We start from the raw sequence: 15722 nt of genomic DNA on the forward strand, positions 1-15722 counted from the left end.
AAACTACATTTTAGAAATTGTATTTGTCCTGCTCTTCCTTCTCCCACCTCCCCACCCCCTGGAAGAGTAATACTAGGTATTAGTTCTTGATAAATAAAAAGGAACAAACTGCATGGGGTCTGAATCCACACTCCTGAAATGCAGATTAGTGATAAGTAATTTTCACCCAGTTACATGCAACTTTCAACATAAGCAGTATCGCTCAGTGGATTAGCAGAGTTTTATAATCACTGGCCGTGGTGCAAGCCCTCTTCTCTGTGATGCTGCAGCAGGTGTTTCTGTGGAACGCTGACAGAAATGGAAAGATCAGTTCATCCTGACCCCTTTGTCTCCACGGACATATGTTTGCCAGTTATTAGTCTGCTTGTTGCATTGATGATGTCCCTTTACATAAAGCATCACGCTTTGAGGGTCACAAACACAGAATGCAACCCAAGGGAACAGAATGAAAGGGAGTCTGAACAAAAGGATGCATATAAATATTAATGTCTTTTTTCCTGTTCAGGGTATGGGAGCAGTATATTTCAACAAAGGAGAAAACTGCATTGCAGCTGGCAGACTCTTTGTGGAAGAATCCATCCATGATGAATTTGTTAGAAAAGTGGTAAGATATTCAAGGCTTAAAGTGTAAGCAGATACTTTGTGATGGCACAAAGATCCAATAGTTTTATAGACATTTGCATTTCTTCTTATTTTCTGTTGTTTATTTTCTCATTATTGCTAATGATAGGCAATGCTGCTCCCCAGGAACATCTTATAGGGTTAAAAGGAAGGCACTGAAGGGAGATATTTTCATCAGTAATGCACACAGAGGTGACACTGAAACAGGTGTTGTACCTTCAGTGATATTTCATATTTGATTAGGAAATAAGATTTTAAAAATTACTGAATATAGGTCAATATGATTGAAGGCTGCTGTGAAGTTTAAAAAATGGCATATTAGAAGCATAGCTAAAATAACACAAACGTGTTAAAATCCAGTAGTTACCACATTGTACTACTGGAGAATTCATTTATTTAGATCAAGAATAGGAAATCACTGTCATAACTCATTTACCACTGGTAAAAGCTAACATTTTACATGCCTGTCTTAATAGCAGAAGAGAATGAAACATGAACAGAATCAAAAACTTTCAGAATGAAACATGAACAGAATCAAAAACTTTCAGAAGTAACCAAACATTATGAAGCATAAGACAAAGCCTTATTTTAGAAAGGGAGGAGCATCCTATCTTCTAAGAATCCAGCACTTTCTTAGAGCCTAACTAAAAATGAAGCATTCTGAATCACTGGTTACTTTAACAACTATTTGCTACATTATGTAACTTCATTTTAACTGGGTAACCCATAGGTGGAAGAAATAAAAAAGATGAAAATCGGTGACCCACTTGATAGATCTACAGATCACGGTCCACAAAATCACAAGGCACATTTGGAAAAGTTGCTGCAATATTGTGAAACTGGAGTAAAAGAAGGAGCCACTCTAGTGTATGGAGGAAGACAAGTATGTAGACCAGGTAAAATACTGTTCAGAGGTGTTTGGAACTTTTACACTTTAAACAAAAGCCATCAATGTTGTCTCTGCTGCATTATGTGAAGTAGCAGTATCATGAGAACAGTACCAGGTAAGCCCAAGATACCACCTGAGGCTTTCACGTCTCCTGTTAAGAGAAGCTGTGCAACTAAACCATAACATACGAAATCAGAATCTAGTCTGTATGGAATCTTTTGCTCATTTATTTCTGTTGTTTGTGAGGCATTAAGGCTTTCTTCTTGAACTGTCAAGAACCATAATTATATCTATTTAGATCACAGTAACACTAAAGCCAACTGAGGAAACTACTAGCAGAGTTTGCATAAGGTGTTATTGTCAAAAGCCTGGTTTGCTATATAGACAATATGTATGCTAAGTTTAGTGGGCAGGCATGAAAGCAACATTTTCTCATGGACATCTGTTCTTTATCAATAATGAAGAAGAAACATTTGCATCAGTTTCAAAACATAATGATTACATCCCTAAATATAATGAAAGTGGAGATTCATAACCATACAAAATCAGCGTAACAAAACTAAATGGGAAACCTTATGGAAGGGGGTGGCGTTTATGTAAAATCTCTGAGGTTGATTTTACCCACTCAGACTGGAATACACTTACTCACTAAGGTGTAGGTGTCTAGGATTGCTTGTGTGTAACACCAGGACAGTTCTTGACTGGCAACAATGAGCTAGCTTTTGGACAGGTCTTTCCACCCTTCAGAAATGAACAGTCATGAGGTGGTCCTTCGCCTCAGCATTTTCCTTACTTCAGCATCCATAAATCCTAGGCAAAGTTTCTGCCCATAGCATGTGATTCCTTGTTTGGAATATACAGATCTTTATGGCCACGGTCTGTCTTCTTGTTGGATAACAAGAAAAACAGTGGTCTCTGCAACATGCTGTAACCTTACCTTCCTGCTCTCAGAGTGCAGGGTCTTCCCCTGAGGAGTCACGTGGGCTGTGGCACGCAGATCTTCTGGTCTGGCAGGGAACAGCACATGTTGTTACTCTGATCAACACAGGCCATTCTTTTAACCTTTCTTCTACTGTTTCTATGGTGCTTACATACATGCATCTCCATTCATACTTCATTCATATCAATCTCGATATTTTCTGTTTCAAGTCTCAACGTATCAAAGTATGGAAAAGAGAGGGCCTGGACAATACAAACCATGAAGCATTTTCACCATGCTTAAATGATGCTCTGTCCTCTGTTTAGGTTTCTTCATGGAACCCACTGTTTTCACAGATGTTGAAGACCATATGTATATTGCCCAGGAGGAGTCCTTTGGTCCTGTAATGGTGATATCTAAGTTTAAAAATGGGTATGTTTTCCAGTTACTGTTAGGAACTTTCTCATTTTCAGTCTAAGTGTAGAAATGACAAGAGTACGTAGTATGATTTTGTTAAATCTTTTAAGACCAGTCTGAATCCCTAGATCCTCTTCCAGCTAAATTCTGAGAAAATACCCCTCTTGTGTTGACATAGAACTAATGGTATTAGTAGTGTATGACAGGATAGAATGCAACTATAAGTGCCAGGTCTTAAATAAGACATAGTATTCAGTGAAATGTTTTTGCTGAAGTTGATGTGGTAATTGCAACAGCTTGGTCAAATTACAAAATGTGTATTTTTTTCCAGTGGAATCACTTATTTTTCTTTGTCACAAAAGACCACAAAGCGTTGTTGTGCGTTGTGTAACACTGGCACATTACTGTTTCAAATGAAAATGCCTCTGTATATTTTGTAGACTGCCAGTTTTAATAGCTTTTATTCCAAATCATAAGAATTATTTTACACACAGATAAGATTAAAACCCTGTGTAGAAACTTCATATAACTATTTCCACCAGGTTTCATTTTCTGCAGTTTGAACCAGCCACATAGATAACCTTTATGTATGGTGATAAGGGACTTTATTGAGTTTTAAATTTTTATGGATTTTTTAAGCTCTATGGAGATAAGATGTAAATAGAAAATAGCACTCTGGACATGGCCTGAAAAGTTGTGACTTGATAGAGGCCTGAATTTCAACCTTTAATTTTCACTAACTTGTAAAGCAGGCCAAAACTTTGTAGCAAACTGATTCATAATCTGCTGCCAGGCTCTGCTTTACAAGTGTTTCTGTACTTCTCTAATCCCCAAGTTGTACTGTAACTGAAAAGTTGGTATGTGTACTGTAACTTTTCACATTTTTTGGTGTAGACCTTAACCACTGAAATGTAAGGTTACAAGTTTTACAAGTTAGAATCAAGGGTTTGAATTTCCATAGATCTTTCAGGTTGACACATAGATTAGTCTTTAACAAGTTATCTGTGAAAAAGCTAACTGGAGAAGAAAGCATGGAAAAAGGTGCTTCAATGACATTGCAGGTGGAAGGCTGCTAACACTTGTTTATTTTACCTAGTTGCAATTGAATAATTTCTTTCCCCCGTAGAGATGTTGATGGAGTGCTGCGACGGGCAAATACCACAGAATACGGCTTGGCTTCAGGAGTTTTCACAAAAGACATAAGCAAAGCTCTCTACATCAGTGAAAAGCTAGAAGCTGGAACAGTTTTTATTAACACATATAACAAAACTGATGTGGCAGCACCATTTGGTGGATTTAAGCAGTCTGGCTTTGGAAAAGATTTAGGTAAGTTATTCTCTCCCTCCCTCATTTCTCACCTGACAGTCCAAATCAATGAAAAAACAACCTTAGCTGTGGTACAGTGTGTCTAGTAAGACAGGAGCTATGGATGCATTTCCTGCATAGAATCATAGAATGGTTTGTGCTGGAAGAGACTTTAGAGACCATCTAGTCCCACCCCCTGCCATGGGAAGGGACACCTCCCACTAGCCCAGGTTGCCCAAAGCCCCGTCCAACCTGACCTTGAACCCTTCCAGGGAGGGGGCAGCCACAGCTGCTCTGGGCAACCTGTGCCAGGGCCTCACCACCCTCACAGGGAAGAATTTCTTCCTTACATTTAATCTCAATCTACCCTCTTTCAGCTTAAAACTATCACCCCTCATCCTATCCCTACACTCCCTGACAGAGCCCCTCCCCAGCTTTCCTGCAGCCCCTTTAAGTACTGGAAGGCCGCTATAAGGTCTCCCCAGAACCTTCTCTTCTCCAGGCTGAACACCCCCAACTCTCTCAGCCTGTCCTCACAGGGGAGGTGCTCCAGCCCCTGATCATCTTCATGTCCTTCTGGACCCACTCAAGCAGGTCCATGTCCTTCTGATGTTGGGGGCCCCAGAGCTGGACACAGCACTGCAGGTGGGGTCTCAAGAGAGCAAGAATCCCCTCCCTTGCCCTGCTGGTCACACTGCTCTTGATGCAGCCCAGGCCACAGCTGGCTTTCTGGTTTGCGAGTGCACATTGCTGGGTCATAGTTAAGTTTTCCATGTACTAATACTCCCAAGCTCTTCTCCGCAAGGCTGCTCTCAACCCACTCACCACCCAGCCCGCATCTGTGCTTGGGATTGCCCAGACCCATGTGCAGGACCTTGCACTTGGCCCTGTTGAGCTTCATCAGGTTGGCATGGTTCCACCCCTCCAGACTGTCCAGGTCCCTCTGGATGGCACATCCCTTCCTTCCAGCGTGTGGACTGCACCACACAGCATCTCCTACATTCCTCCAATTACAGCCATCTAGTTCCTCTCCCATCCCTACAATATTACTGCCTCAATACCTCCAGTTCACCCCTTCCTGCATATTTACTAAACAGTGCTACAGCATGCAGAATATTCCTTGCCAACTCTTCTCAGAGTGAATTACAGCTTGTCCAGAGCTGCATACACGCTGCAAAATGCTGTCAAGCAGCAAAGCTATCGGTCAAAATCTTCTTTCCTTCCCCTCAGAAAGAATGTAAACTTGTAAAGGCATGGGAAGCTTTTTTTTGCCTTAAAACGTCATAAAAATTTGCTGACAGCCACAGAGAAACAGGTATTAAAAAAATATTTTCTTTTCAAAACCAGTTTTAAAAGTGCAGTATAGTCTGTCAAAGAACAGAATGGGTTGTTAGGCATTGGAATGGGCTGCCCAGGGAGGTGGTGGAGTCCCCATCCCTGGAGGTGTTCAAGAGTAGGGTCGATTTAGAGCTTAAGGATATGCTGTAGGTGGGAACTGTGCTAGGCGAACGGTTGGACTAGATGATCTCAAGGGTCCTTTCCAACCTAGATGATTCTGTGATTCTGTGAAAGAAACTTTACAAGCCTGGATAGATCAAGCCTTGTGGCAAAGAAAAATGAAAGAAAAAAACTTTTCAGTGACAAAATAGAATTTTTGCCTTTAGAATCTCTAGCAAGCATCAGCCACTTCCTGAAACCAAAATGAGTAACAGTATCAGGAAAAAAAGATTACCAATTTTTACACAGCTCCTCTACCTAGGAACTTTAACATAGACAAACCAAAGTTCATGAATTCAACTATGAGCCCCTTCTGGCCATCTAGAGGCTGCTGCTGCTTCAGTCCCACCCAGGTGGCTGTTTGTTAAATTCCAGTTCCTTTTTCTTTCCACATCTGTTGGGTTTGGCCTCTTGTCAAACCTGTCCTGTAAAGCTCAGTGGGAGGGTAAATTCGTTTCCATTGTTCCTTAAGGACTCAAATATTGGCTAAATCATTTTAAATTTTTTCTTAATAATAGTTACAGTCTCTGACAACATTCTCTCATTTAGCTGCTACGCTAACTGGTGAATATTGTGCTTGTACAGGTGAAGAAGCTCTTCATGAATATCTCAGAACCAAGGCTATCACTGTGGAATATTAAAGTAACAGCTTCACTTCGAAAGTAAACTTTTGGCAGTGTTTGAATCTTAGTGACTCCATGAAGCACTTCATGTCACACCCAGGATATGCTGTCTGCAATGCAAAAAAAACCCCCACAAAACAATCCCCACCCATTCCGTAGATAAGTTTCTATAAATCAGGTCCAAATCTTAGTCTGACAGATAAAAGCATTTGGAAAATTAACCCAAATTATTTAAATTATGCAGCAGCAGCAGTTGTTAGCACAATCCCCCCCCCAAAAACAAGAATATAGTTTATTTTTTTAATTACAACTGAAGAAAAGAGTTCTCACATGCCTACGTCTTATTTGTGTGAACATACTATTTCCATGATCATTTAAAATCCTTAGTCATTAGGCTTCTCTTAAAGTTGAACTAAAATATACTGATTATGCCATTTCTGCTGTAAACCAGAGTTCAAGTTTTACGGTAGCAATTAAACATTCGGCTCTGGTGATTCTTCAGCAGTACAGAAAACCTTTGTGCCATAAGAAGTAAATCAACGCAAGAAAGTGCACTTACTATGATCTTTGTATAGTACATACAGAGTTCAACATTGGTGTTAAACTATGCATATCAAGCTAAAGTTACTGAAAATATTTTCTATCTTTTGTTGATATGGAATGTGTGACCTGCCTGCAGTTTGAAAGGTGGTTATGTTAACGGATTAAAATCACTTTTTGTGTCTGTGCACATGGACTGTTATTACTGTTTTATACAGCATGATTATTACTTTGTATTTCATACTTTTTTAAAAAGTCTATGGGAAAATATCCTGTAAAATGACTGAGCTAAGATGTTGGCTTTCAAACTTTCTTCAGTTTGAAGGAAATTTTCCGTATATTGAGACCTTATCTAAGAAACTAAGCCTACTAAGACTGCTTGCTCTTCTTAAGAGAGTGCACTCCACCCAAAGCTTAATCTGATCTGTCAGCTGCCATTAAAAGTAGCAGTCCCTTTCCTTAGACTCCTATCCTTCCCCTTTGCTAAAATATTTTGTGGTTTAATCAGTTAATCCCATTAAAAGTAGCAGTCCCTTTCCTTAGACTCCTATCCTTCCCCTTTGCTAAAATATTTTGTGGTTTAATCAGTTAATCCCAGTAAATCATGCCCCTATTCTATTTTTAAGAAGCAGCATTGTAAAAAAAAAAAGACCAGAATCCTTGTTACTGATATTACAGAAACAGGTATTAAAACTATGGCTTTAAGTATGGGATTTAAAATAAATTCTGTAAATAATCGCAGGTTTCAAGTCATGATGTTAAGTTTAGTATTTGAGCAAACACAATATAGAAAATTTTGCTTTAATGGTATAGAAAATACAAAGTTCCTTTAAGAAACAAATTATAACATCCAGGAGCATGACAGATACTTCTGAAATGCAAACCAATCTGTGAGGTAAATACAACAGCCCAAATCATTGTATTCAACCTATCTGAGGTAAGTATGAATGAGACATAGTTTCACTGGTTTTGGTTTCACAACTGTTTCAAGCAAATACAGGCCAGCTGAAAATCCACCTTTTTATTCTTTTGGCAGTGACAATTGTTAACTAAATGGGGAGGACAGAAACGTGGCAGGGAAAGTGGGAGATAAGAAGTGCCACTTTAAAGCAACTGTAACATCACGGAGGCAGACTTGACCATTTAAGTACTGAGGGTATCTGTACTACAGCCACACATGTTCCAGATATGAGCTCAGTGCAGGCATAAAGGGAGGGAATCCTTTGCTGAACTCTCAAATCATGCCTGTCCTTACCCACGCTAACTCACCTTGAAATGACCTCGGCCACTGCTTTAGTGGTCAACAGTTATTGCCACAAATGCAATGTAGACGGATCTCTAATGTGCTTTGAGATAATCTTTAATATTGAAGACATTGTACATAACACTTCACAGGACATGGAATATTAAAAAACAAAGCTTTTTTCCTACTTAATTCTTTCCTGCCCTTGAAGCAAAAACTTTTTCCAGCACACTATAAACATCTGTTTTCAACAAAGCAACGGAACAAGAATTTTAACTACTCCAAGTGCCCCAAATTCTAGCTGCTTTCTTAGTCTAACCTACTACAAAGCTTATTTCCACATTGTTTGATGAATAAAACCGTACTTAATTCTTCAGAAATCTAGCCTGCCTCAGCCATGAGTGGATCCTGAATTCTCCACCATGTAAACTATAGCATTTCACATGATCCTGAGAGATGCTACACTGGGAAACAAGGTAGTTTTAAGGGCCCAGTCTTCAAATTAAGAAAACACAATGTGGGTTTGTTGTTGGCTTGTTTTAGGTATGTTTTGGGTTTTTTAAGTAAAATAAAATGCATTTACTCATTTACTTTGCTGTCCAAAATTTCTATCTTGCCCTTTTCTCCCTTTTGTTTAGGAAATTTAATGTTGTCTATAGTCACTTCACCAGTTATATGGTCATCCTCAGATTCTGAGTCATCTTCTGAAGTTAGTATCTCTTCATCTGTATCAGAATCACTCAGTTCAACTATAGCCACATTCTGGAAAAAAAGTCCTTAGTTAACACATTATACATCACTATAGCATTTCTGTAATTTGAGTAAAACAAAGCAAACACATGAAACAGCCTACTACCATGAGAAAACCACTGTTAGAAAGACTTCTGCATTCTAGGATTATGACAAATATCATTAACAAATTCCTAAATATTTAAATTGCAATTTATATTGCCTACAGCAAATATAAGGCCATTTTTATATCATTATCAAAGAGAGAAATGAGTTGATAGCTGAACTCAGATAGTCTAAATAAGATACTTAAACTGATAAGCAGAAGGCCTCAAACCTAATTTTCAGTAAAGAATTCAAACCAACCCATTTAGTGTATAAGGGATCATGACATATACATACACACATTTGTATATCTTTATTGATAAAGTTTACATCTTATAACCTAGCAGTGTTCATGGCATTACAACTACTGCAAAATAGCAAGTTTTTAAACTGCCACGATATTCTTTGAAGTAAAAGCGATCGTATATTTCCATATGCAAGAGCCATGATTTTTGAGGTTTATCTCTATGAAAATATCTGTCTTTAACTGATAATTCTCACCTCAAAAACTTTTTGCATGCAGTAAAGCAAAATACAGGAATTTTAATGCAAATTAATTTCTTCAGTGATTTGCAAATAGCATTAAGCTATTAATCACTAGGTTTCCTGGCTTGTTTATTATCAGGCTAAGACACTTGTCAGACACTGTCACCTGAAAAATCTTTTAAAAATCCCATCCAAATTATTCACTCCACTTCAGCACATTAAAACAAACTATTTTAATGATCCAGTTCGTTTTCTCACTAGTCATTCGGAATTCTTCAGCATATACCAGCACTGGACAACCTAGCTCGTGTAGGCTGGATACAACCTACAGGAACTCTGAACCCATCCAGTGGCCAATAAATGTTCTGAGAGCTCTCACACCAAACCCCGGGCTGCCTTATTTCTGCTTTTCATCTGTGGGTCTGCAGGCCAGAAGGCACTTGTCTGGGATGTGCACATATCACATTACCTTCATATTACAATTTTCTTACACAAGCATGTGGCTGCAGCACTTCAGTTAAAAACGGAAAGAAAACATTGATGTGAATGTAAATCAATAGACAAATAGCAGCCATAAAGGATCACAACAACATTAACAACTTTTCTAAACCCCAGACCTATAGCCAGTCCTAAAAATACCTACACACACAGCTGAAAGCCAGTTACTACTCTTACAGTAAAGCTTTCTGTTATGCCTTACTATTATATGGCATATTGTAATGTATGCCTTACATTGTCCAGTTTCTAAAGCAAATTACCCACAAGACATTTAGAATTTGTCACTTACTTTTGATTCAGAGTTGCTGATTCAAAAGTATGTCTTATTCTGGCCTTAAACTACTTCATCCTCAGTGATTAAATTCTGCAAGTATGAAAACCAAGTCGTAAATTATAACCAAATAAGCATTTTTATTACAACTCTGTTTTCAGTTTGTAGATCACTAAGATGGTAAAGACACAGCCTTATCTATCAAATTAGCTCATTCTAAGATCAGAGAATTATTTTAATCACACCTAAATTTACTTAACTAAATAAAAAAAATATAGTAAGCATTTACCATTTCTATAACTTTTTCTGTTGTACTGTCGAGATTTTCAATATCAAACTGATGAGCTGGTGCTGTTACCATTTTTCTTCTTAGCTCATCATTTGCATGGGCCATCTGTGGTAAAAAGCTCTGTACTCGGTCCAAAACTGAAAAAGAAATAATTATCACATGTATATACACAAACAGATGCACATTAGTTTATGCATTTATACCTCAGAAATCTGAGCATTTAAACAGATTCCATTTCAACTGTAATTTCCAGCTACCATATTTTAAGTGTGCTGGTAGGAGGATTTATTACAGAATTCAATTTCCCAAGACATAAACAGCAAAAATATCTTGAATCTATTAGCATGTGGTGCAAGAAGAAGTCACTTCAAACAATTCTATTTGGATTCTTAAAACAAAATGCAATTATTTTACACAAAACTTGCTTGTAAATTCCATGGTTTTAAATATACATCGAGTGCCATCTTGAGAAACTTTCACAACGGTATTATCTTCAATGGAAACATGTTGTCCTCCTTTCTTCCCCATTATAGACTGAAAATCTCAAAGAAGATGGAAAAACCAGGTGTAGCAGAGATGCCACAGGTGTCATGCTACACTAGAGAAAGTTCACCATAATTATCAAAAGGGGCTCTGCATTTAAGATGGTGGGAGAGAGACCGATGCTCTAGGCTGAAGTATAAAGCACTTATCCTCTACAGAAATATCCCTCTAAGCTCAGTAGGACTTCCCAACAATTTTAAGACAATCAGTGTCACTAGGAAAATCACACCCATTTCCCTTCCATGGAGGAAGGGAACATCCTCATGTGCCTCCAGAGTTTCTTCATATAATCTTTGCCCCACACATGCAGATGAGCCAGTCACTAGTGTTCATTCTCCATGAAGTAAGAGGTACTATTCCAAGTGAGCTTTACACAAGTCTAACAGGTATAACCTACCTTTGAAACACTGTCATTCTTGTAGAGACTTTTATCCAAGAAAGAACTCGACATAACAAATCGGTTTTTCTGTTACTTTTAAAATCTCAGCTCAATCACAAAATAAAAGCACAATAATTTGACAAGAGTTCATTTTAAATTAAATGCTTTTACACACCAAATATTTTATATTCAGAAATTACTTCTGAGAAGAGATAAGAATCCCAGATCAGCAAAAAAGCAACAACTCTATACTGGAAAAGAACAGTCTGAGACTAAAGAACTCTGGTATGTTTTCATGAGAAGAAAAACTCCTGAAGATACACTACTTTGAAAGAATAACAATTTTTACACTATGTCTTCTCATGCACGGAGTTACGCTGAAGAGAAAGTTTGCCATCTATGTATATCTGACTAAGAAAGAAGGAACATAGCTCAATTAAAGAAAAAAAAAGTTTTCTTAATGCATTCAAATTAATTTGTTACGAATGAATGGTTAGATGATCTGGCTTAATAATTTTGCCAGCACGTTTATTAAAGTTCTGAAAGCAATCTACATAATTTGCATCAATTTGAAAGTATCTGACTAAACGAAGACCAAAGGTACAACCTGGTGAATTCACTATGTGCAGAGAGCACGGGTATTTCTGCAAGGAGAACCAAGTTCCTAAAACTTACAGCTGTAATGCCTAATTTATTATTGTAATTTAGCTCTGCAGAAGCAGCAGTCACATGATTAACCTGCAGGATGTGCAACTGCAGCGAAGGACCTAGGACAAGTATAAACAGAACACAAGAGTTTCCTCCTTTACTAATGCAAAGAAAGCAAAAGTTATGTGAAAGGTGTTACCTACTACACGACACTGTTCCAATAACAAAGCTCTACTTACCATTACTCCTGGGCATCCTAACCGTCTGTAAAGTTGTGGCCGCCTTGCTGTTACATTTTGAACTAATCAACAAAGTTTCTTCCAGCCCTGGAAACAAACAAGTATTTGAATGTTTACCTGTTGCAACCGAAAATGCCAAATTTAACCGTGATGCTCTCTTCTGGCTACTACTTTTCCACCTTTCCACAAGGCTAAACACGAGGATTCAACTGTCTCTGCCTCCAGAAATTCCACACTGCTAGAAAATAGTTACTTAATGTCTGTTTGGGGTGATTATCTCCATGTTTCTATACATAGCAGGCAACGAATGTCTAAACTTGCTAGCACAAGTGGCTGTGAAAGCAGACATGTCGATCAGCAGGTTCAACATGGAATTAGACAAATTCAGGGCAGCAATCAGGATCAGATACTAAAAGGACTGAGCCGGCACTTACTCCCTAACATCCCTGCCCCTACAGTCGCAGATACCGGGCAATTACAAGACTGTGGAGCACACAGTGCTTAAACTGACAAGTTCTCTGTGATCATCGTCTGCTGTGGCAGCTGTTGGAAGAAGGAATGCTGGGCTATACGGACCACTGGTCTGACCCAGTAGGTCGCTTCTTACAGGCTCCCGCTGTTTTTAAAGTCTTTTGTCAAAGATTTATTCAGTGACAGATATCAACGCAGAGAGAAACTTCCTGCAATAAACCTCGCGATGTTTTGCTGTGGGAACAGCTCACGCGTGCTAGTTACACTGATTTACATCCCTTCCCTCAATGAAAGCCGCACCCGGTGCTACTAATAACCTACGTAAGTACTTTCAAGAGTAGCACCGTAAAATCCAGACGATGTAGGGAAACTTCATTAATTAGACAACTGCGTTATCATGACCACCAACACAGCCGCCAGCCCATCAACTAAAACAGGAGCTTTATTTCTTTTTAACATATTTTTATCCTCACAGGAATGTTGTTACAACTCTCGATACTAATGTAGCGTTTGCCTTCGGTTTTTCCTTCCTGTACTTACTTGGCACTGCCCAGGAAACGGCAGCTCTTCAGAACACGTGAGGCGCAATGAGTACCAAGCGGAGTACCGGCAGCCGGGTGGGCTGCAGAGCCCCCTCCCTCGGGCAGCCCGCCGGCGGGCGAGGCCGGGGACTCAGCACTAGCCAGGCCAATTCCCCCGCTCCCCGGCTCGCCCCACCTCAACCTCCCGGACGGGGACGGGGAGGAGGACGGGCTAAGCCCCGCGGCGCCGGTCCCGGCGGCCGGTCGAGAGGCCCAGCTCAGCTCGGAGAGCGGCGCCGCACCTCTGGGCCGCGGGGCTCCCGCCGCCGCCCCCCCACCTGCCCTGCTCCCCCCGCGGAAGTGCCGCTCACCGCCTCGGCGCCCCACGGCCAGCAGCTCCCGAGAGGCGGCCGGGCCCGCCGCTCCGCCGTCCCCCGCCATGCGCCGACCGAGCCGGGAGTGGCTCCTGGGGCGGCCTCACCCCGCCGCGGCGCCCCCTGGAGTGCGGGAGGAGCAGAGCCGCCCCGGGGCTCCTTGCGGCAGGCCACCGGCACAAACGCTGCGCTCGTGTAAACCGGTTAGAACGGAAAATAATTCACGTCACAAAGGAAAAAAAAAAAAAAAAGGGGGTTTGAATCTTTATTAAACACTTTGGCATTAAAAGTCCATCCCATCACTTGGAGGGGAAATGAGAGTACGGAACTAAGCTGCAAGCAGGTAACATTCCTTGAGCGTCCGCCAGCAGCTGCTCTTCTATGAAAACTTTCCCATTTTCACTGTCGGAATTTGACAAATGCACCTAAAATTACATTGCAGACCCTGAGGGAATTTTAATTCTCTTTTGGAAAATAAACTTATACAACCGTCAAGTCCAATAGCAGGCTAACCTGCTATTCAAGATTTCTTCTGTAGTTTCTGTCCCCGTTTATAATCTAGACAATGTGAAAACTGTAAAAAAGAGAACTGAATGGTTCATAAGAGATGAGACAGGAAGTTCATGCCAAAAATGAGAAAAAGTAGTAACCAGGTAAGTGGAGTTTATATGCCCTCATTGCAAAGAACACAAGAAAAAAAGCAAAAAAACATAACCTAGTATCTTAGACTTAACAAATACGAAGGAGTAAGAAGCAAACCTTTCTGTGAGGACTCAAACAAGGGACTGCAGTGCTGTTTTCCTGAGAGGGACCAGCCCAAGCTGGCCCAAGCTCAAGCCCAGCTCTGCCACTTTCCCAGGCCACCTGCAGCACCAGCAGCATTCCACTGAACTTGCTACCCGGTTTGCACCTTTCTTACCCAACTGTGCTTCAGAATCTCCATTTCTGAGAAAAATCCTATGGCTAGCTTTGATGACTGAAAAATCTCAAGGACTGAGGGTTTTTTGCCTTGGGCCACAAAAAGTGAGTCTGCAATTGTGCACAGCCCGAAATAACAGAGCGTGAACCTCAAACAATATATTTCATCCATGGGTGTTACATGATTTCAGTGGAGGGAGGGGCAGAATACTGTCAAGAAACCTGTAATAGGGAATGACAAAATGATTGCCCAAGATCACCAGACAAGCAATTAGAAAAAGCCAGAAATAGCACCCTCAGGTGCTATTCCCAAACCTCAGGTTTATAGTCTTACCTGTTGGCAAGAGGCAGATGTGATCTTTATCTGACTGCAAGGTGGCCCAACCATGTATCTACACTGTGTAACATGAGGCACATATATGTATATATGGCTGCTACTAGGGAAGGGAAGAACAGCATCCGTAGCCCAAATTCCAAATAAATTCAGGCTTGAGACAGCATTCACCACTGAATTAATAGGTCTGAGGTTTGAGCTGCTTCATTCACTTAATGCAGTATCAACTCAGAGTTCAAGCTGATGCTGTATATTGCACTATTGTAGTGCAGATTGTTTTGGCCCCGGTCCTGCAAATACCATGCTTAAGTTTCTGCTTTTCCACACGTACCCACAGCAGCTAGCTTTAGTTTACAGCAGACACTTGGTGACTTGCCCATGCTGTCTTTTGTTCTGTCTGTAGAAAGGAAAGGAGATGCTGTAGACTTGGCTGCTGTCACCGTCATTAAATCACAGTTCTCTTTTCTTCCTCTTTCTTCCCTTTCCCTTTCCACTTCAGGCATCCTCAGTTCTTTGAAGTGTTGAGCAACCATTCAGGAATAATACTAGTAACGACAATAACTATACAAATGTAGCTAGCTTGACTATTTTAACTCATTAATATAAAGTGCGGCTCAAAACAAGAGTTTTGAGGACTAACAGGGCCCAGCAAGGCCTCGACTCCAATTTAGTCTGACACGGGCAGCTGATGTCACGGGAGTTACTGGCAGACTCACATGCAAGCACTGGGTGTTACGTGCAGGGTGCACAGACCAGCTGGGCAAGAACATGAATATTCCAGCTGACCCAAATACTTAAAAAATGGGATTCCTGCGGAAGCTATTTTTAGCCCAGTGGCAGGAAAGAACAAACCTGCCCTAGTA

The 15722-nt window shown here is 40.4% G+C and overlaps 2 protein-coding genes across 3 annotated transcripts in view; one reads left to right on the forward strand and one right to left on the reverse strand.

The window, feature by feature from the left end:
• The window catches only part of ALDH1L2 (aldehyde dehydrogenase 1 family member L2), a 36586-nt gene extending 28558 nt beyond the window's left edge, over positions 1-8028 (forward strand). For both annotated transcript variants that reach the window (XM_074901940.1, XM_074901939.1), the window contains 5 exons: positions 506-604; positions 1352-1517; positions 2756-2861; positions 3973-4172; positions 6234-8028. In XM_074901940.1, the coding sequence (XP_074758041.1) occupies positions 506-604; positions 1352-1517; positions 2756-2861; positions 3973-4172; positions 6234-6289 (627 nt within the window). In that variant the 3' untranslated portion in view covers positions 6290-8028. The remainder of the gene's footprint in view (positions 1-505; positions 605-1351; positions 1518-2755; positions 2862-3972; positions 4173-6233) is intronic.
• Positions 8029-8150: 122 nt separating this feature from the next.
• Positions 8151-13898, reverse strand: NOPCHAP1 (NOP protein chaperone 1). The gene is made up of 4 exons (XM_074901941.1): positions 13605-13898; positions 12242-12328; positions 10433-10569; positions 8151-8816 (listed from the first exon to the last, which is right to left on the reverse strand). The coding sequence occupies exons 1-4, from the start codon at positions 13672-13674 to the stop codon at positions 8634-8636; spliced, it is 477 nt and encodes a 158-aa protein (XP_074758042.1). The 5' UTR covers positions 13675-13898; the 3' UTR covers positions 8151-8633.
• Positions 13899-15722: the final 1824 nt, after the last annotated feature.

Source organism: Athene noctua, chromosome 3 (genome assembly GCF_965140245.1).
Source record: "Athene noctua chromosome 3, bAthNoc1.hap1.1, whole genome shotgun sequence".
In the NCBI taxonomy this organism is placed as follows: domain Eukaryota; kingdom Metazoa; phylum Chordata; class Aves; order Strigiformes; family Strigidae; genus Athene; species Athene noctua.

Coding starts and splice junctions, on each gene's coding strand:
- NOPCHAP1 (XM_074901941.1), bottom strand. CDS start 13,674: ATGGCGGGGGACGGCGGAGCGGCGGGCCCGGCCGCCTCTCGGGAGCTG. Junction 12,329..13,604: donor GGCCGTGGGGCGCCGAGGCG/GTGAGCGGCACT, acceptor GTTTGTTTCCAG/GGCTGGAAGAAACTTTGTTG. Junction 10,570..12,241: donor TAGGATGCCCAGGAGTAATG/GTAAGTAGAGCT, acceptor TTTCTTTTTCAG/TTTTGGACCGAGTACAGAGC.